Source organism: Mastigoproctus giganteus, chromosome 9 (genome assembly GCF_048544385.1).
Source record: "Mastigoproctus giganteus isolate SK-2022 chromosome 9, ASM4854438v1, whole genome shotgun sequence".
Lineage (NCBI taxonomy): Eukaryota > Metazoa > Arthropoda > Arachnida > Uropygi > Thelyphonidae > Mastigoproctus > Mastigoproctus giganteus.
This window is the reverse complement of record NC_143583.1, coordinates 134,617,934-134,639,398: the sequence shown is the minus strand read 5'-3', so window position 1 is coordinate 134,639,398 and position 21,465 is coordinate 134,617,934. Positions and strand designations below refer to the sequence as shown.

At 38.7% G+C, this 21,465-nt stretch overlaps 1 protein-coding gene across 1 annotated transcript in view; it reads right to left on the bottom strand.

Annotated features, from left to right (window-relative positions):
• Positions 1-14,121, bottom strand: part of LOC150080754 (uncharacterized) — a 161,395-nt gene extending 147,274 nt beyond the window's left edge. Inside the window, exon 1 of the mRNA XM_090380807.1 lies at positions 13,486-14,121. Coding sequence (XP_090236933.1) covers positions 13,486-14,121 — 636 coding nt within the window. The remainder of the gene's footprint in view (positions 1-13,485) is intronic.
• Positions 14,122-21,465: the final 7,344 nt, after the last annotated feature.

Here is a 21,465-nt window from a genome sequence, read left to right as displayed (position 1 = left end):
ATGGATGCCAGAAGTTTATCAAACTCTAACAGGGAGCTGAATAATTTTGTAATAACTGCAAGGAAATTGGAAGAAAAATTGTTGAAGTTAAACATAAAAGAGGCACCTAGAGTGCATGGGATCTATACAATGATATTAAGGGAGGTAGCATAGGAGGTAAACAAACCCTTAGTCATAATTATGAGAGCATCTCTGGATTCAGGGAAGATCCTTGTGGGCTGGAGATGTGTAAATGTATCCCCAATTCCCAAAGGGGAATGAAAAGATGACATGACTAATTACAAACCTACTTGCTTAACTTCTGTTCCAGAGAAAATAATGGAGTCAGTGGTTAAAGAAGTAATGCAGGATCATTTAGACAAGTTGTGCAGTTATGTTTCAGTCATAGCATAGGTTTATTGTGAAGAGATTTTGTCTGACCAATCTGACTGGATACTACGATGAAGTACCAAAGGAACTGGTTTCAAGAAATAATTTTTATATCATATACTTAGATTCAAGAAAGGCTTTAATACTGTTGCACACAATTCCACACTGCTGTACAAATTTCAGCAGTATGGCATTAAAGGAAAGTTACTGCTGTGGATAAAGGGATGGTTGAGTGGGAGAAGACAGAGTGGTTATCAATGGACACTGCTGCTCTTGAATTTTGTTATTAGTGGAGTCCCACCGGGTTCAGTGCTGGGTCCATTGTTGCTTTCTGTAATTTTTAAGGATATTGATGAGGGTTGTTTGTTTTGGGATTTATTAAGTGCATCAGCATCTGTAGCCATAGTGTGCCAATCGATAAGGGTATATCAGGCTTAATGTCCAAGTCCGCTGACAATACGAAGGTTGGCAGGGTTGTTAATAACAGTGATGACAGCACACTACTGCAATAGAATCTAGAAAAGTTAGGCAGATGGGCTGAGAGGTGGCAACTGACGTTTAACATTGCTGCAAAGTACTGCATATGGGTAGTAGTAACCCCAGAGTAATATACCTACAGTGGGGGCACTACACTCAGGGCATTTGAGAATGAAAAAGACCTGGAAATTGTGCAGTCAGATTTCTGAGCAGTACATGCAGGGCGCGAGAACAGCTCATGGGGTCTTGTCAATGATATACAGGAATTTTTCTAGCGGGGATAAGGAGGTAATTATTCCCTTGTATTATACAATGGTCAGGCCACACCATGAATACTGTATACAGGTCTGAAAGCCTCATTTTAGGAACGATGTAGAGCTGCTGGAACGAGTACAGAGAAGGGCAATGAGATTGGTGAGTGGAACAAAGGGTTGCTGTTACCAAGATTACGTTATTTGATTTTTAGGAGCATTAGCAACTAAAGCCATATTGCCCCGGGGATATGCGGTGGTCATTCCCTGACCTTTCCACATCCTCCGTATTTGGTGGTCACGGGCTCGAACCCCGGTCTAATCAAGAAACGTGTGCTACACACTGCTGCTCCTGCCCACCTGGCTACGGAGGCACCGCTGTTAGCAAGAAAGTTCTGCAAACTGCAGTATCTGGAGACCAGCCATCTGCGAGGTGATCGAATTGAGGTGTATAAAGCCTTGAATGGTTTGTGCAAGCTCAATGCCGATAGGATTCTTCCTCTTGCTCAGATTATGCACCTGAGGGTGCATAAATTCAAATTGAGGAAAGAGGGTTTTTTTTATTATTATTATTATCATCATTAGCCATATGGTGCAAGGAAGCCTGAGGCTTTTGCTGAACCAGCCAAGAGTCAGAAATAGAAGGAAATCACCAACGAAGAGAAGAATCATAATATCCAGCTCAGGACCCTAGATGTGCCAAGCCCATAATAGGTGTGTTACAAATATTTGCCTTCAGCCAGCAGGTGGTTGATTGCTAAAACAAATTTTCATCTGTCATTATAGAAGTTGATAGCTTAAATAAATTCAAGAACTGGACAAACTTGTGGTGCAAATAGATGGGTGAAATGGAAAGTTTTTTGTTTTTTTTTCCTGATGCTGTATAAACTTGCTTTGTTGCATCATATGCAACGTTTATGCAAAACGTTTATGCATCATATGCAAAGTTTATATATATATATATGTGTGTGTGTGTGTGTGTGTGTGTGTGTGTGTGTGTGTGTGTGTGTGTACAGTTGACTACTTAATAAAACAGGCATTATAAAATGTGAAACAAAATTTTGGTTACAGCCCACCTACTACTCTGCACATTCCTATGTGGGCCACCCTTTCAAAAAGTTGGGGACACTTGGACTAAGAAAAGAACTGTCGGAAGGAATAATGCAATGGAAAAAAAATATTTTTAAACCTTTCCAGAAATATTAAAAAAAAAAACTTTAATCACTGTCTGGTTCCATGTAGCCACATTTGTTACAAACTGCAGCCTGACTGCTGATGATGGACACTGCTCATCGTGGACTAATGTTATTAGTGGAGTCCCTCAGGGCTCAGTGTTGGGTCCATTATTGTTTTCTGTATTTATAAATGATATTGATGATGGTATATCAAGCTTAATGTCCAAGTTTGCAGATGATACAAAGGTTGGCAGGGTTGTCAAGGACACTACTGACACTATGCTGCTGCAACAGGATCTGGAAAGGTTGAGCAGATGGGCTGAGAGGTGGCAAATGAAGTTTAACATTGACAAATGTAAAGTACTACACATGGGAAACAGCAACCCCAGAGCAACGTATCAACTCTGTGGTACTACACTGACAGTGGTAGAGAATGAAAGGGACTTGGGGGTGATTGTGCAGGCAGATATGAAGTTCTCTGAGCAGTGCAGACGGGCTGCAAGAGTAGCTCATGGAGTATTGTCAATGATATACATGAATTTTTCCAGCAGGGATAAGGAGGTGATTATTCCATTGTATAAGGCAATGGTCAGGCCACACCTAGAGTACTGTATACAGGTCTGGAGGCCTCATTTCAAGAAGGATGTAGAGCTGCTGGAACGAGTACAGAGAAGGGCAACAAGATTAGTGAATGGAACAAAGGGGTGCTCTTACGAAGAAAGGCTTAAGTTTTGCAAATTACAGTGTCTGGAGACTAGGCACCAGCGAGGTGATCTGATAGAGGTGTATAAAGCCTTGAATGGTTTAAGCATGCTCAATGCTGATGGGATTCTTCCTCTAGCTCAGAAAAATCACCTGAGAGGGCATAAATTCAAATTGAGGAAAGACAGATGTAGGATAGACGTGCGGAAATTTGCCTTTAGCCAGCGGGTGGTTGGTTGGTGGAACAGACTGCCATCCCTTGTGGTGGAGGTTGATAGCCTAAATAAGTTTAAGGCTCAACTGGACAGGTATTTTGAACGAACAGAGGGGTGAAGTGGAAGTGGGTTTTTTTTTTTTTTTTTTGGCTGATGCTGCATAAGCTTGCTTTCTTGCATCAAATGCCTCTACTAATGCTAATGCTAATGATTTAAAAACACCTTTCAGGACTGAGGTTCTAAAGAAATGTTAAATGAGCAGATTTATTCTATGCACAAAGGCCAGACTTCTTTCACACGGACATGATCAATTTCATTAAAATGATTCTGCAGCAAGGGTTTTTAAATACCAAAATATAGATCTCTCTGCCAATAAGTCACAGAAAGAGCATAATAGGAACTCTATGTCAGCTTATTGTTCTAGGTATCAATTTCAGCCTACCATAATATATTGGGATAGCGGTAGATGCACATTTAGTATTAACCACATAGTGCAAGGAAGCCACATGCTTTTTGCAGCACTGGCCAAAAAAAAAAAAAAAAATCTTATAAAAAGTAGACAAGAAAATAGACAAATTATTTGCTTCCCTCCTCCTCAGGTAAATAACTATCCAGTTAACCTTTGAATTTCTTCAAACTGTCAACCTCAACTACCTGCAGATGCAACTAGTTCCAGTAATCAACAGCTCACTGGCTAAAAGAAAATTCCTACAATCCAGTCTAAACCTCTTGCACTTAATTTGAATTTATGGCCCATAGAGTTCTGAATTTTTTAAAACAGTAAAAATTTCACCTTCACTAATTTTACTAAACCCTCTCAGAGGGTTTAGTAAACCTCAATCAGGTCCCCCCCCCAGTAAGGTGCCTCGTTACCAAGCTCTGTAGCTCATGTAATCAGTCTTTCCTTATAGTCACCCTTTTGACAATATCACCATGCAAACTGCCCATCTTTGGACCCTTTCAAGAAGCTCAATGTCTATTTTTATATGAAGTCTCCATACTTGGACTCGTATTAAAAGTATAGTCTTACAAGTACCATACACAGTGATATTATGACCTCCTGTCTCTACAGGCTATTGTTCAAAAAATCATCAATAGGACACCATGTGCTTCCCTGGCTACCTGTTTGCACAGCTTAGAAAACTTCATATCTGCCCGTATCATAACTTCCACATCTCTTTCTTTCTCTACTGTTTTTAATTCAACCCCACTTGGTGGGGTTGAATTAAAACTAAGTTTTTGGTGTTTCTATTCTCCAAGAGTTGATAAGACCTTGCATTTTCGCCATTAAAACATATCTGCCATTTTTCTTACCATTCTTGAAATCTGTTCAAGTCATCCTGAGGAGCAGTAGTCAGCACTGTTCATTATCGATTCTACCAACCAATCTTTCCAGCATCCACAAATTTTGACATTTACACCCTCTCTCCCTTCATCAATGTTGCATATGAAAATCAGAAACTTCTTTCTGATATTTTAATAATTTAAAAAATGTAAGCTAATCTTAACATTTAAGATTTTTAGTAGACTGAATAGCACTCTCTCAATCAATTTAACAAAGTTATGTGATATAAAATGTACTTTTAAAACTACAGTAATTTTACTTATTCAGAATGAACTGTTTGGGAAGCTTGAGTGTTCTGTAAAAATCAAGTTACAGTACTGCACATACATAAAGGTCACATGATTCTGTCATGTGACCTGATGCATTCAGTGCCATCAGACTTATCTGGTTAGCCTGTTTTGGTTTCTATTTTGTTTTAGAGAATACAGGTATGTACATAGTAATGAAAGTTGCAGCTCTCTGTATGCTGACACCATAGAGAAAACCTGTCAATAGTCTGTAATTACTGCTGAATTTGGAATATCTCTAACACACACACACACACACACACACAGGGTGTTTGTCGCCTGGGTGAGAGAAATAATTTGCCGCCCCTTTAGGCCTTTTACATCAACTGTTTTCTCATCAGTCACTGAAAAGTTAATGAAGGCAAGTTCGATTTGTATGTACATGTCTTATTTTGAAGACTAAATGCAAAAGGCATAATGTTATGGGTTGAAATTAACTATATAATAATGGTGTAAATACACCACAGTTTACCCATAAGTTTAACTACATGTAGTAGTGTAAAGACAACATTTGATTTTATCTCATATTCTGGCTACCTTCACAACAAGATACCAGGTATTGCACTACTTCGAATAAACAACACTTCTCTAATAAAGGAGACTACTGTTATTTATTCTCAGTGGGCAACATCACCCAGAAGCGTTTCAGAGCTTGTTGGCTCACTCATCGGTGGGTGTCTCCTCTATTAGAGAAGTGTTGTTTATTCGAAGTAGTGCAATACCTGGTATCTTGTTGTGAAGATAGCCACAATATGAGATAAAATCAAACGATGCCTTTACACTACTAGATGTAGTTAAACTTACGGGTAAACTACGGTGTATTTACACCAATATTATATAGTAAATAACATATAACATACTAATATTATATAGTAACCATTATACGATGACTAGCAAAAAAAACGAACGCCTTTTCGGCTATCAGAGTCAAATTTATTTATTTGCCGCCTGTATAGGTTAAAATTTTTTTATGGAGCAAAAAAACACAACTAGTAGATATTCTTTACCGCTTTTAAAATTAATCTATAAAAAATTAAATTCTAACAGATATGCAGCTCTGCATTGAAAATATAAAGGGAATATTAAAAATAAACTCTCCACTTGAAAAGTTTTATAATTATATTTTAATCAAAGTTACAGAAAGAAAATAATTGCATAACATAAAACAAATGGTTTTTCTTTCCACGTTTATCAGAAATAGGAGACAAAAAGGATAACAAAAATAAAAATTACAGACAGATTTAAAAAAGTAGCTTGCATTAACTACAGAAAACAAAAAAAAAAAACTTTTTACAGAAATATCAACACAAAAAATTTTAAAAAATGCAATGTTTATTACAACAAAGAAAAATATATACCTATAGTAAACTATATTAACAATAACAATTGTATTACCTATGTCATTACGTAAAATCAATTTTCCTTGCTTTTTATAATTTTTTATTGAGATTTGTAATATAAGAATTATATAATTTAAGTCTTTAGCGTAGGCACCTCTAAATATTCAGCGCCTGGTGTGATGCACCCTTTGCACCCCCAGTCGGCGTGCCCCTGCACACTTACAATTGTGCAGGGGCAATGGATATATTCGCTCTCATGTGTGTGCCCTGCACACACACACACACACACACACACACACACACACACACACACACACACACACACACACACGAGAGCGAATATATCCATTTTCCAAACCCACATCTGCCATATTTCAATTATGAATTTCTTTTCAAATAGTGAAAGTCCATAATTAATTACTTCCCAGAAATAAAGTCAAGTGAGTTTGTTTCGTTTTCATTTTGATGTGTAGTGTAATACGAAAAAGATCTAGGTCTAGTTGTACAGTTCGACATAAAATCCACTGAGCAGTGCTTGTTATGTTGTCTTGTTATTTGGTTTTAAAGAGCATTAGCAACTAAGGCCATACTGCTCCGGGATATGCGGTGGTCATTCCCTGACCTTTCCGCATCCTCTGTATCTGGTGGTGACAGGCTCGAACCACGGTCTAACTGAGCAGTGCAAGCAAGCTGCTGAAAAGCCCACATGGTTTGGTCAATGATATACAGGGTGTTTCAAAAATTATGGTCAATAATTTAAAGGTGTAAAGTACAAACTAAAATAAGCAAAAAAGTCCCAGTGAACATCAGGCTGCAAATGAATAATTTTTGAAATAATGCACATTTTCTGTTAAGATACGCCACTGACTATGGGAGCATTAATTTAGCAAAAAGCTGCGAATCCTTTGCTAAGGATAGTTTTATTAAACATACGATAATACATTTTTAATTTTTGGTTTCAACACCACAGGATTTTATGAACGTTACATGTTACAGGATGTTACAAAAAGTGTTCAAAATGCTGTCCTTGCATCTGTACGCAGCTTTGTAGTATTCTATGCATTGAGTTGCAAATCCTCTCAGGCATTCCTGGGTCATTTCTAATTTACTGAAAGGCTCCTTCAATGCGACGCTGCAATTCCTCAACTGTGTTAATGTCAGAAGTGTACACGAAGCTTTTTACATGACACCAGATACAAATCCATAGGATTTAAGTCTGGTGATCTGGGAAGCCATGTTACAGGCCCAACTCTACCTATCCATCACTGACCATACCTTCTAGTTAGATATCGAGTAACAATTCGAGCAAAATGTGCCGATGCACCATCATGCATAAACCACAAGTTCTGCCATTGCTGAAGTGGAACATTATCATCATCAAGGAGGTCTGGAAGAACATTCTGTAGGAACTGAAGGTACAGCTCTCCTGTTAGCCTGTTTGGCAGAAAGTGTGGTCCAATTAGACTGTCTCCTAGTAGTCCTGCCCAGACATCCAATGAGAAACGTTGATGTTGTTGTGACTCTTGAATTGCATTAGGATTTTTCTGGACCAAATGTGACAGTTATGAAAATTAAAAATACTATCACAAGTAAACCCAGCTTTGTCAGTGAACACAAATGTTATTTAAAAATTGGGGGTTCAGGAGACACTGTTGTTGCATCCACTGGGAGGGTAGGCTGTATTGCTGAGACCTTGTACACACTGGATATGGTAGGGATACATTAATTGGCGATGTAAAATTTGCCACACACTGCTTTGACTCAGTACACACTCTTGCAGAGCAACCCTCCTTGTCGAAATTCCTGTATTTTGTTCTATTCTTTCTAACATCCTTTTCTCAACATGAGGTGTTATGCTTTTGGGCCTACTTCCTCATACTCCATGTGCGAAGCACCCATGTTCTCTAAGGCATTGATGTACCCTGATGAATATGCACCTGTTGGGTTGCCTTCGGCGGGGAAATGCTTCTTGGAACAAATGTGCAGCCTCGAGTGCACTGCCATTGGCTTTACCATACATGAAGTGCATGTCCGCATACTCTCCGTTGCTGTAACCTCTTTCCATGTTGACTATCCTTTGACAAGTACTAGTATGCCTGCTACGTCTCATAGTATTGAGAGAGGGGAAAGAGAGAGAATAAGCATAGCATAACCTAACCTAAACAAATAAGTCAGTGGTGGATCCCAACTCTGTACAGTTCACCTTGTCAGTGGTGGATCCCAACTAGAAATGTGCAATATCTCGAAAATGATTCACTTAAGGGTACATGTTTACTAGGCTTTTTTTGCATATTGTAGTCTGTACAGTTCACCTTTAAATTATTGACCATCACTTTTGAAATACCCTGTATATGAACCTTGCCAACAGGGAAAAAAATAAAAAACAACAGGCAGTTATCTCATTGTATAATGCTATTGTTAGACCACATTTGGAACACGGCATACAGATTTAGAAACCTCATTACACAACTGTTGGAAAGGTTAAAGAGAATAACAAGATTAGTTGCAGGCACAGAAAGATATTCTTACCAGAAAAGACTAAGTTACCCGGTAAATTACAGTATCTGGAAACTAGGCATCTGGGTGGTGCATAACTGAAGTGTATAATGCTTTAAAAGAGGTAAGTAAACTAAATGCTAACAGCATCTTTGCCCTTTCTCAGATAAAACACAACAGGGCATAAATTTAAACTGGAAATGGATAGCTGCAGAAATTCACATCTGGAAAAAGAATCAATTGTTGAAATAAACTTCCTGCTATTATTGTGGAGATGGATAGTTTGAAATAAATTTAAGGAACAAATTATTGGAAGGAATGGGGAAATTAAGTGTCTTTTGTTTTTTTTTCCTTTATATATATTTAATCCCAGGGGCTTACATCTGGTGAGTATGGGCTTAGCACACCCAGGGTCCTGAGCCACCGGATATCATCATTCTTCTCTTCTTTGGTGATCTCTCTCTCTCTCTCTCTCTCTCTCTCAGAGGATAACTTGGAAATTTTTTTTTTGGCTGATGCAGCATAAGCCTCAGGCTTCCTTGCACTATATGGATAATAATAATATGTTTTATCACATGCATTATGCTGCCAATACTACAACTTTCTCAGAATACAGCCTTTTCCAGTTCATAAAATTACTTATATTTATATGTACAAAATTTTGCACTCCTACATCAGGTAAATGAGAAAATAAATTATGCACATATCCCCCATCCAATTAAAAGCCTGCTAAATTAAGCATGCTATAAGTAGTAATTTCTGCTTTATTTTACTTAAATGTCAACTTTAAAATCAATAACAAAATACATCCTACAAAAGTAAAAAAAAAAAACTTTTCAGAGAAAAACCTTTTGAAAACATTTATTTATAATAAATACTAGGGGGCTTTGCCCCCTGCTCACTTCTTTTGAATGAATATGAATACATACGTATTATTATTATTACTAGCCACATAGTGCAAGGAAGCCTGAGGCTTATGCTGCACCAACCATTTCCAAGTTACCCTGAGAGAGAAAGAGAGAGAGGGGGGGGTTGAATCACCAAGAAATAGAAAAATGGAAAAATGATGATATCCAGCTCAGGACCCTGGGTGTGCCAAGCCTATACTCACTGGTGTGCCAAGCCTATACTCACCAGATGTGAGCCCCTTATGTTACATACTAGTGAAACAAATGGGGAAATTGTCCTTTGCTTTTTTTCCTGTATATATATGTTTCCTCACATGCTTAAATTAGTGATAGCAAAAATATTTTACTGCATCTTTTGAAACTCCCTGCCACAAACTAATGCTTCAATAGCCATATTTACAATACGATTTACACAGTATCATTCATAATCAAGAATGATACCGCGTGGTCATTTTAGATAAACATAGCAAGTGCACGTGGTTTATCTAGCATGACAATGCTTAAACAGAAGCTTGTTTTACCACAGTAAAACAAGCTTCTGTTACACATATTAGTATTTGTTACGTATTACCACGTAACCTGCATCTCTCTTCTCCCATTGTCTGAATAAATATCACTAGGAGGAAAATTATTTTAATGGATAGAAAGATAACACATTCAGAAATATAGTACTGTATATTAGCATTAGCATTAGTAGATGCATTTGATGCAAGAAAGCAAGCTTATGCAGCAAGAGCAAAAAATAAAATAAAATAAATAAAAAATAACCAATTCCACTTCACCCCTCTGTTCGTTCGAAATACCTGTCCGGCTGAGCCTTAAACTTATTTAGGCTATCAACTTCCACGACAAGGGATGGAAGTCTGTTCCACCAACCAGCCACCCGCTGGCTAAAGCCAAATTTCCGCATATCTATCCTACATCTGTCTTTCCTCAATTTGAATTTATGCCCTCTCAGGTGATTATTCTGAGCAAGAGGAAGAATCCCATCAGCATTGAGCATGCTCAAACGATTCAAGGCTTTATACCACTCTATCAGATCACCTCGCTGGTGGCGCCTCCATAGCCAGGTGGGAAGGAGCAGCAGTGCGTAGCACACGCTTCTAGATTAGACCGGGGTTCAAGCCCGTCACCACCAAATACGGAAGATGCGGAAAGGTCAAGGGAATGACCACCGCATATTCCCAGAGCAATATGGCCTTAGTTGCTAATGCTCCTAAAAACCAAAACAACAACCTCACTGGTGCCTAGTCTTCAGACACTGTAATTTGCAAAACTTAAGCCTTTCTTCGTAAGAGCACCCCTTTGTTCCATTCACTAATCTTGTTGCCCTTCTCTGTACTCGTTTCAGCAGCTCTACATCCTTCTTGAAATGAGGCCTCCAGACCTGTATACAGTATTCTAGGTGTGGCCTGACCATTGCCTTATACAAGGGAATAATCACCTCCTTATCCCTGCTAGAAAAATTCCTATATATCATTGACAATACACAATGAGCTACTCTTGCAGCCTGTCTGCACTGCTCAGAGAACTTCATATCTGCCTGCACAACCCCCCCCCCCAGGTCCCTTTCATTCTCTACCACTGTCAGTGTTGTACCACAGAGTTGATACGTTGCTCTGGGGTTGCTGTTTCCCAAATGAAGTTTAACATTTCTCAATGTTAAACTTAATTTGGGAAACAGCAACCCCAGAGCAACGTATCAGCCCATCTGCTCAACCTTTCCAGATCCTGTTGCAGTAGCATAGTGTCAGTAGTGTCCTTGACAACCCTGCCAACCTTCGTATCGTCTGCAAACTTGGACATTAAGCTTGATATATCATCATCAATATCATTTATAAATACAGAAAACAATAATGGACCCAATACTGAACCCTGAGGGACTCTACTAATAACATTAGTCCACGATGAGCAGTGTCCATTGATTACCACTCTCTGTCTTCTCCCCCTCTTTATCCATAGCAGCAATTTGCCTCCAATGCCACAGTGCTCCAATTTGTGCAGCAGTCTTTCATGTGCAACAGTATCAAAAGCCTTTCTAAGATCCAAGTATATAATATCAAAGTTATTCCCTGCATCCAGTTCTTTTGTGACTGCATCATAGTATCCAATCAAATTGGTCAGGCAAGACTTTTCCTTAACAAAACCATGCTGTGTCCGAGCTATAACTGAAGTCTTGTCTAGATGACCTGCAGTGCTTATTTAACCAGTGCTTTAACCATAATTTATATAATAAATTATATTTATTAATGGCAACCAGATTTTCAGCACCACAGTGCCAATGCACCGTGCATTTTTTTGAACAGAATACAAGCTTGAACTTGCAACTTCCTAACTTGTGGCTGTGCATGCTAACCACTGAACCACAGCTGACCCAAGTCAAATATAATAGTACTAAACGTGAGATTTCATGCAACTGACTACTAGTAGTCCGTTGCATGAAATCATATAAATGCTGTTCCTTTGAGCATAACTCTGATCCTATTCAACATCTTATTTTGAACAGATGAAACTAGAGTAAAAATACAAGAAATCACTGTTCAACAGGGTCAAAATTAATGAATCAAGCAGAAATCTGTTTTTATCAGAAAAACAGCTCATTCATAGGGAACATCCATCCTATTTACTCAGTTTGCTCCACCTTACTTCTATTCCCAAGTGTAAAACAGCTTCCAAAGTGAATGTGCATTATCAAAACTACTGCTCTTGAAATGAAAACTCATTTCTAAAAGTTAGTGTTTGTCATTACAATGCAAGACAAACTGTACTATAATATTGCTAACCTTTTATTACTTCAATTTTACTGAAATTCCATTTTCTTTAACTTAGATTCTACTAATACTACAGATATCTGTCAAGAAGTGAGGGAGGGGGGGTGTATTTGATGTGATTAACCCAAAGCATATTCTCCTTCTGCATTATCTATAAACTAAATAATTTTCATATGCTCTCCCCCCCCCAACAAAAAAAAAAAGCTGGAATTACCCTTTTAGGAAGGGCAGTACACAGAAGTTAAACACCAAGCATACAAAATGGGAAACATATCTGGTTCAAAATGAATGAATATAAAGTAGTCTTCATCCAATAGTAGGCTCATCCTGGAACTGGGAACTAAAAGGTACCATTGATTATAATGGTACAAGTCAAACAAATAACAAGTCTACTTGTGATTACCCTCACCAGAATATGAAGATTGGCCCATGCAGGAGAGCCATCCTGAGTGAATAAGGCAACCCAAGATCTGTATAAAATACACATCAAAACTTAGCAGCAAGAGAATAATCGACCATAGTGTCGTCTCCTCAATAGAATATATTTTTATAATAATACATTACTATATTTTTTATTGGTGATCTGAAGATTGTAAAGGTTTCATTTACTATCTTCTTGATATTATTCATATACTAAGTGGCAGATATTAAAAATTGGTTACTTGGTAAATACGTTATGATACTAAGATGATAGTGTATTTGGTATACGTGACATACAAACTAAAAGAAACGGATATGTTCAATAGCTATATATCAACAACGTACAAAAACATACTTTTTTTTTTTTTCATATTAAAACTAGTATCCCCCCCCTCCCTGGAGGAGAGCTCAAATTAAGTGCTCATATGATTTCGAGTTACACGTGCAATAATATATCCATTAATCACAATTAACATGTCAGATATTGTTATACTTTCTTTAAAAAACGCACGCACACAATGATAACACTTTTCTTCGTTAATCGAAATATTCTAAATTTTAACAAAACACATCGAGCAGAAGCTACTTAACTCAACGCACGTCGATCTCAAAGCAAAAATTTATTTTTTTATCAACCTTGAAAACATTATATCACTTGATAATATATTTACACTATCTTAACTTCCAGTCTCACTCTAAAAGTAAAATTACAAGCAAAACATTTCTCACCTGATAAATATATTGCTTTCCATCAGCTGTTGTCGCTATACCAAAAGATTCTCTGCTTAGCATTCTCTGCCCTTCTCTACCTCGACAACCCATCCTCAGCATCAAATCATACCAAACTTTTTGTAAGAGACCCCTCGGCGTGCCTATTGCATGTTCAAAGTAGTGACGAAGTTTACGCCGGTCGTCAACGTCAACCATCTGCAACTCCCTCTGACATGCTGTTCCTCTGGTTTCCCTATCTAACTCTTTAAGCACAGCTCGGAATGTTTCGTTAGCATCATGAAAAACTGGATCTTTTACGATGTCAATTTTCCTATACACCATCGGCGAGCGATAATACCGATTTATAGCATACCGGATAGCAATCATGGAATTGACGCTAAATCGTTGCCCATCTTTTGTGCGAGCTTGGCCGTAGAATCCCTTCAGAAGCCGAGCAATATCGCCGGGGGCCAGACTATGAATTGCTTCAACACCCTGTTGGGCACAGTAATCTCTAAAAAGTCTGATGCCATATCTCGTCGCTTGGCGAGTCTTGGCGTTGTCTATATCTTGCTGTATTCTAAGAAAAACTGCATTTTCACCGTTAAAATTATTAAAAACCATATCCAACCCCCCTCCTCGAGCATCCGCCATTTTGTAAAAACTAAACACATTTTAAAACAGACGCATGCGCAGCTTAATTAACGCACCCCACGGGCTCAAAATTGGCACTTGGCAGTGAACCAATTTACTGCTTAAACATATTATAATGAGCGACAGATAAAAACTGCAGTGCAACTGCACTATGAACGAAAACTGGTCAGTCACAGAGTTCAGCAGCAATGAATGAATAACACAAATATGCCATTAATTGTATAATGAAAATTTTATAATGAAGCCAGCAAATCAGCATTTGCAAGGATATTACGAAACTTAATTACTTAAGAAATTGCAATGTCGAGCGTATAATGATTCCGGCAAAATGATAAAAGATAAAACACTGTAAGGGAAATACGATAAAACAGAGAATTAAGAATTAACCAAAGAAACTGTGAGAATAAACTTATAGTTTATACGGCAGAACACACACACGTTTGTGCTCAAAGAAATCAATGAGTTTGTTTCGCTGAGAATGCTGCGGCGGAAGAAGCCTAAGGAATAAACAATAGGCAAGAATTAGTGCTATGTGAATTATACAAATAAATAATATAATCCTATCTTACATTTTTTATTAATTTTGAATTACGTGAATTTAACAGTACTGTGTTACGTACGATAAACAATTAAATAAATATAAAGTACTTTTAAAAAGTATATCTGAATTACTAAATATATCCCTTTGGAATTGTAAACAAAAGGTGAAATGAAACGAAAGTCTTATCTAATATGGAAGTAATATCTAAGGCTCAGGCTGGGGGTGAATCCACGTTTCAAATAACAATTACCACTTTTTCAATTTTGAAATTATTAACACGAAATCAAACTTTCGCTAATCAATTAATGTTATCTAATAAGATTATTTTTCATAAGAGCACCGAAGAAAAGAAAAGAAAAAAAAAAAAACAGAAGAAAATAAATAAGATTTATTATGAGTGCACTGGAAGGAAACAAGAAGTTTATTTTCATTTATGGTTTACTTTTATCATATGGTAGTTTTCTTAAGTAATTTTGCGATAATATCTACTAAGTATAATATATATAAATATATTATATATATACAAAATATATATATTTTTTTTTAAATCGCATCTTACATGGAAACATGAGCATAAATAGATAGTATCAGGGGTTACAGAAGAACATCGGTAATCCAGGATGTTCCTTATAACGGGATAGGATTATAAGTAGGATGTATGTTTATGTTACTAAATTTTATTTATTATTCAGTTAAAAGAACTACTACTATTATTTTAATAACTACTTCAAAATAAAAGAGCTAAACATAGCATTATTAAAAAAAAAAAAAAAAAAAGAAAGAAAGAACTGGACACGAAAAAAAAAGCAGAAGAGTGACTCAAAAACAGGACTGTCCTGCTAAAAGTAGGACGTGTGGTTACCTTCGACATGGAAATCATTATCGCCCAGAAATTTAAGGTTGAAGAAGGCATATGCATCCCACAAAATGCATAAAATTTGCAAAATCATAGAAAATATTTCCACCTTAGCTAAAATTTCCAAGGGTCGTGCAGAAACGCTAGCACCTCAGATGATCATTTGCTTTGCCCACCCTTAAACCAGTCATGATTTGGAATGATATACATTACAAATTATGTTACCCAAATATTAGGACTCTAAGAGATAAGGCAAGAATGGTTTACATATCATATTTTAATGAGGTGTGGAGTCAAACTGAATTAAAACATGTATTCTTTCTGGAATATTTTCAGCCATTTTATGACACATGTCGACGGAAATGTTCCATATCATAATGTGGAACCGCTTTTGAAGTTTGGACTGCAGCCATTAGTAGAATCTTCATAGCATGCAGTGTTTCGGAAAAATAGCTTTCCCAGACCCAGTAGTAGGTCCGGGTACATGTCGTAGTTGTTATTAAAATTTATAATATAATAAATGTCACACTATGGCCACCTGGAATATTTATTAATTCATCATAATGAGGAACCGCTTTTGAAGTTTGGACTGCAGCCATTAGTAGAATGTTCATAGACATGCAGTGTTTCGGAAAAATAGCTTTCCCAGACCCAGTAGTAGGTCCAGGTACATGTCGTATTTGCTATTAAAATTTATAATATAATAAATGTTACACTATGGCTAGAATATTCATTCATTCATATGCCTAACTGTATTATGTTCATGAATTGCGTGGGTTCTGTGGTCGATTTGCCTGTTTGCTGGACGAAAATTCCGAGTTTCCGGGGGAGGGGGGAACCTTGCTATCTATGCCTGAGACCGACTAACTCAGCCACAGAATAAAAAAGCCCATAAAAGTTCATGTTATTGACGGGATTCGAACGAGGGCTTTTCCACCCGGTGTGGGAAGGACGTTGACAATGCCACTGTGCTAACTGAGCAGACTACTAAAATTTATAGAAAGGCGGACCCAGAAAGACTACTCTCCCGAGAGGAAACACGGCCCATGCTAGATGTTGACAGTCCTTTTTGTCTACGCTACAGCCATCTTATAAAATGGGTTTTACATGCACCAGACAATGATTTTTCCAAGACAGACTCCTACAATAAATATCTTTGTGAAACATCATTGTAGTTACATGCAGGGTCTCTTTTGTAAAATGGATACATGCAAACGGTAAACATCTACATTGCCTCCTGATCTCAATTTCTTTACAGAGTCTTGGGGACTCAAACTATTATATTAGAGCCACCCGTAATTTCTTACATATACCCATATATGTATTATGTCTCTAAATTACGTGTGTCCTCAGGTACGATAGATTTGCCTGTTTTGCTTCACGAAAACACTTTCTGGGGGAAAAACCTTGCTATCTACGCCTGAGACCGACTAACTCAGCCATGGAGTGGAACAAGCCCATTAAAGAGAATCTTGCAGACTGGTGGGAGCACCATACAAAATCAGATATTATTATTATTATTAGTGATATGGTGAAAGGAAGCCTGAGGCTTATGCCACACCAGCCAAAATATAAAAATTCCTGAGTTACTCTAAGAGAGAGAGAGAGAGAGAGAGAGAGAGAGAGAGAGAGAGAGAGAGAGGGAAGTAGAAAGTAGTAGAAGGATATCACCGAGAAAGAGAAGAATGATGATATCCAGCTGAGATCCTGGGTGTGCCAAGCACATAACATACTCACCAGATGTGAACCCCCTGGGGTTATTGCCAATATTCTCATTTATTACATGAAATATTGGCAACATCCTCATTTATTACATCAGATATTGCCAAAATCCTCCTTTATTAGATCAGATTTGTCTACAACTGATGTTAGATTTATTATACCAATTGAAGACAGATTGATCAACTGGATCCCTCGGTAAAGCATTAACGGATTTTTCAGTTGAGAGCTATATGAGGCCTTGCATTGCCATGCGACCGCAGTACTTTGTATTTCAGAAGCTCAGTCTGTTTAGGCCGATTTACAACATGTGCAAAATTTAAAAAAAAAAACGGAAAAACTCATGAAAAAATCACACTCACTACACGTGCGATAGAACAAATATATCCCCGTTTAAAGAGGTTTAATAATCCCGCCATTCACTGACGGGATTGAACCCAGACCTAACCAAACAAATAAAAAAATAGAAAAACCGGTATACAAACTATTGCAATAAGGTTACTTAGACTACCCATGTGTATTGCGTCTTTAAATAGCGTGTGTTCTCTGGTCGATTTGCCTGCTTTGCTGGACAAATAACCCAAGTTTCTGGGAAGGGACTTGATACCTACTCCTGAGACCGACTAACTCAGCCACGAAGTGAAAAAAAAAGCCTATAAAGCTTCGTCGCATTATGAACTTTTCCACTCGGTGTGGAGAGGACGATAATGATACCACTGTGCTACTGAGCTAACAATGAACAGATCGACACCACATACCAAGTGTTTGGAACGATTCCCAGATATTTAGGTCACTGAACAACGAATAGCGGACCAGAGAAGAACCATCGTCGCGAAAAATCTGATAGCTCCTGGAATGATGGAAAAAATCAAACAGGACACGAGTGGCCAATTACACAGAACAAAGATTATGGACAACAAGGAACCAGAGGAGGAAGATCAAGAAATACAACCCAGAGCAGTTGAAGTGGAAAGAGAAAGCTCATGATATCCATAATAGAAGTCGATTATAAGAAGACCTTTACAGAATGCAAAGGAATGGATCCCAAACAGCCCCACGTAATACCGAAGCAGAGACCCAACAGAATGCTGTGGAGTCACAGACCACCTCAATCGGCAAATAATACCACATTACCTCAACAACAATGCTGCAACACTGGCCATCCACAATATTGTATGCTGTGCTGCTATAGCAGCCACTAAGATTAATCTAAGAGAAACGAGAAACCATCAGTAGAACAACCGAAAAAACAAGGAATCTCCAGCTTGGGAAACACGACTTCATCAGAAAATAGAAGAACAAGCATCAAGATAGGCCAATTTACCCAGTAACAACAGAGTAATAGAGAAAGAAATTGATTGGAAAAGTGAAGAGCATCCCCAAGAAAGAGACAGCATCCCCAGGAAACACGAGACGAAAAATCAGAGAATAGGAGCATACTTAGCCTCGCACTCAGCAAGAGACGCCGATACAAATAGAGCTCCTAGAGGAAAATAAACAACGGAATCTTCGATGAAAACCAAATAGCCTTCTACAGGAGCATCGAACAAGACGAGAAAGATGGATACGACAACAAGAGCAGAAGACAATCGAGGAGTTCTTGGGCAACGTATGGAGGAATGAAGTAAGACATAAAAGTCAAGCCCCCTGGATAGAACTAGAACGGAAGAAAACCAAGAATGTACAAGAGATGAAAGAATGGGAGAAAGAACTACAGCAATCGATTAGGAAGTCTCACAACTGGAGAACCCCAGGAATAGATAACGTCCATAACTACTGGTACAAGAAGCTTACTTGCACACATAAGCACCTAGCAGAGCACATCACCCAAATAAGTCACACAGCATCCAGCAAAACAGACAAATCGACCAGAGAACACACAAAATTTATAGACATTATACACAATGCACGGCAGATGAATAAAAACATTCAGGTGGCCTATTATGATAATTTAATTTTCAAAATAAGTCATCCAAAGTTTCTTACTCAAGGAATCACATATCTGAAGGTTAAGGCCACAATACAAGAAACCTGCCAAAACACAGGCCTGTCTCCCAGTGGTGCAAAACCAAGAAGATATCACACCAATTGGAGAGCCAGACCATTATGGCAGAACAGCAGAAAGGATGCAAGTGGATCAGCAAAGGATGTAAAGAGCAATTAACCATCGATGCCACAGTTATAATGCGAGCCTACAAGCAGCGGCGCAATCTGTACATGGCCTATTTCTATTACCGCAAGGCCTTCGAACTCCGTGCCTCATATCTGGCTAATAGAGACGCTGAAGATCTATAAGTCAATCCAACAGTGAAAAAGTTCCTAGACGACCATGGTGAAATGGAGTACCACAATCAAGGTCGAGAATATCACATATAGACCGGTCCCCATCAGGAGAAGAATCTTTCAGGGCGATTCACTGAGCCCACTGTGATTCTGTACAGCACTCAACCCACTGTTGACCATGCTCAACAACAGCAAGTATGGATATAACCTCAATGAAGGAAGGAGAAACCTATGCACTCTCTCCCACCCGATGTACATGGATGACATCAAGCTCCACGTGGCAACGGAGAAGCATCTCCAGCAATTACTAAGAATCACCGAAGGATTCAACACTCACATCTGGTGAGTATGGGCTTGGCACACCCAGGGTCCTGAGCTCTGGATATCATCATTCTTCTCTTTCTTGGTGATTCCCTTCTGATTCTCTCTCTCTCTCTCTCTCTCTCTCTCTCTCTCTCTCTCTCTCTCTCTCTCTCTCTCTCTCTCTCTCTCTCTCTCTCTCTCTCTCTCTCAGCTGGTGCATATGCTGATAATAATAATATGCAGGCTCAGCAGTTAGAGCACAAGGAGACCAACGACTGTCTGGCCGAAAAATATCATCAGAGACTCAGAAGGGTGCTGAAAGCAAAGGGGAATGGAGGGAACACAGTTAAAGATATAAACACCGATGCAGTCCCAGTGCCAACGTACTCCTTTGGGATCATAGATTGGACTAGCACTGAGCTGGAGGATATCAGAAAGAGGACAATGATGATGAAGAGCCGCCAAATCAGCCATGGAGAGACTATCAATAGCTTGGAAAGAAATAGGAAGGGGCCTGATAGACATCAAGCAACAGACGGGCCTGATAGACATCGAGCAACAGAAGACAGCGATTGAAGGATTACTTCCAGAAAAATACAGCAACACTCTAGCAGGCTATAAAGCAAATAGACAAGTGGCATACACCACTCAACCATAGCGAGGAGTACGCTCCCGCCCAGACGAAACAAAAAACGAAGCTAGAAAGATGGGCAAACAAGGCACCCAATGGTAGACACTACAATTACCTCCACCAAGACCTCATGGATAAAATGATTTCCAATGCAATACTCACGAGCGAGACGCTCTTCCCTGAGATTGAATATTTCATGCACGCCATCCAGGACCAGGAATCAACACCAGAAACTATAGAAAATACGTCGCAAAGGAGCCTGCAATGTCAGATGTCATATTTCGATGATGCCATCTGTCTTTAGAAACGATCCAACACATCACCACAAGATGCATGGTAATCACTCAGACAGAGTACACTCATAGACAGGGCCAGGTAGCCAGGATAATACATCAGAAACTAGCAAGGAAATACCAGCTGATCAAAGAAAGTGTACTGTATTTCAAGTACAAACCCCACGCCATACCAGAGACACATGTTGACGTAAATGTTCCATATCATAATGTGGAACTCTAATGGAACATAATAATGGACAAGACAATCCCACACAATAGACCACACATAACCCTTGTTGACAAGAAGAAAAAGGCTACCTATCTGATATATTGACATAGTGGAGCCCAACACTGGCAACCTCCAGAAAACCCACAAGGAAAATATCAGGAAGTACATGTGGCATATGCATCACGTAGAGACCATCGCGATCATCGTGTCAACCACCGGTATGGTGCCAATACTCTGCATAACAGCCTGGCAGCAACAGGTCTCCCAGAGAACACATACAAGGAACTCCAGAAAGTTGCCATCCTGAACAGCTGTAGGGTAGTTGGAGAGTTCCTCGACCAACAATAACACCAGACGTAGCAACCACCCTGTGCATCTGGTACTAGTATCCGTCACGGTGTGGAAACCCATCTGGGAGAAAAATAATAGGGTCGAAGCTGTATATATTTACCCCAGGCCGACAGCGTTAGCTAGGTGGGTAAAGTGCCTGCCAGACAACCCAAAGGT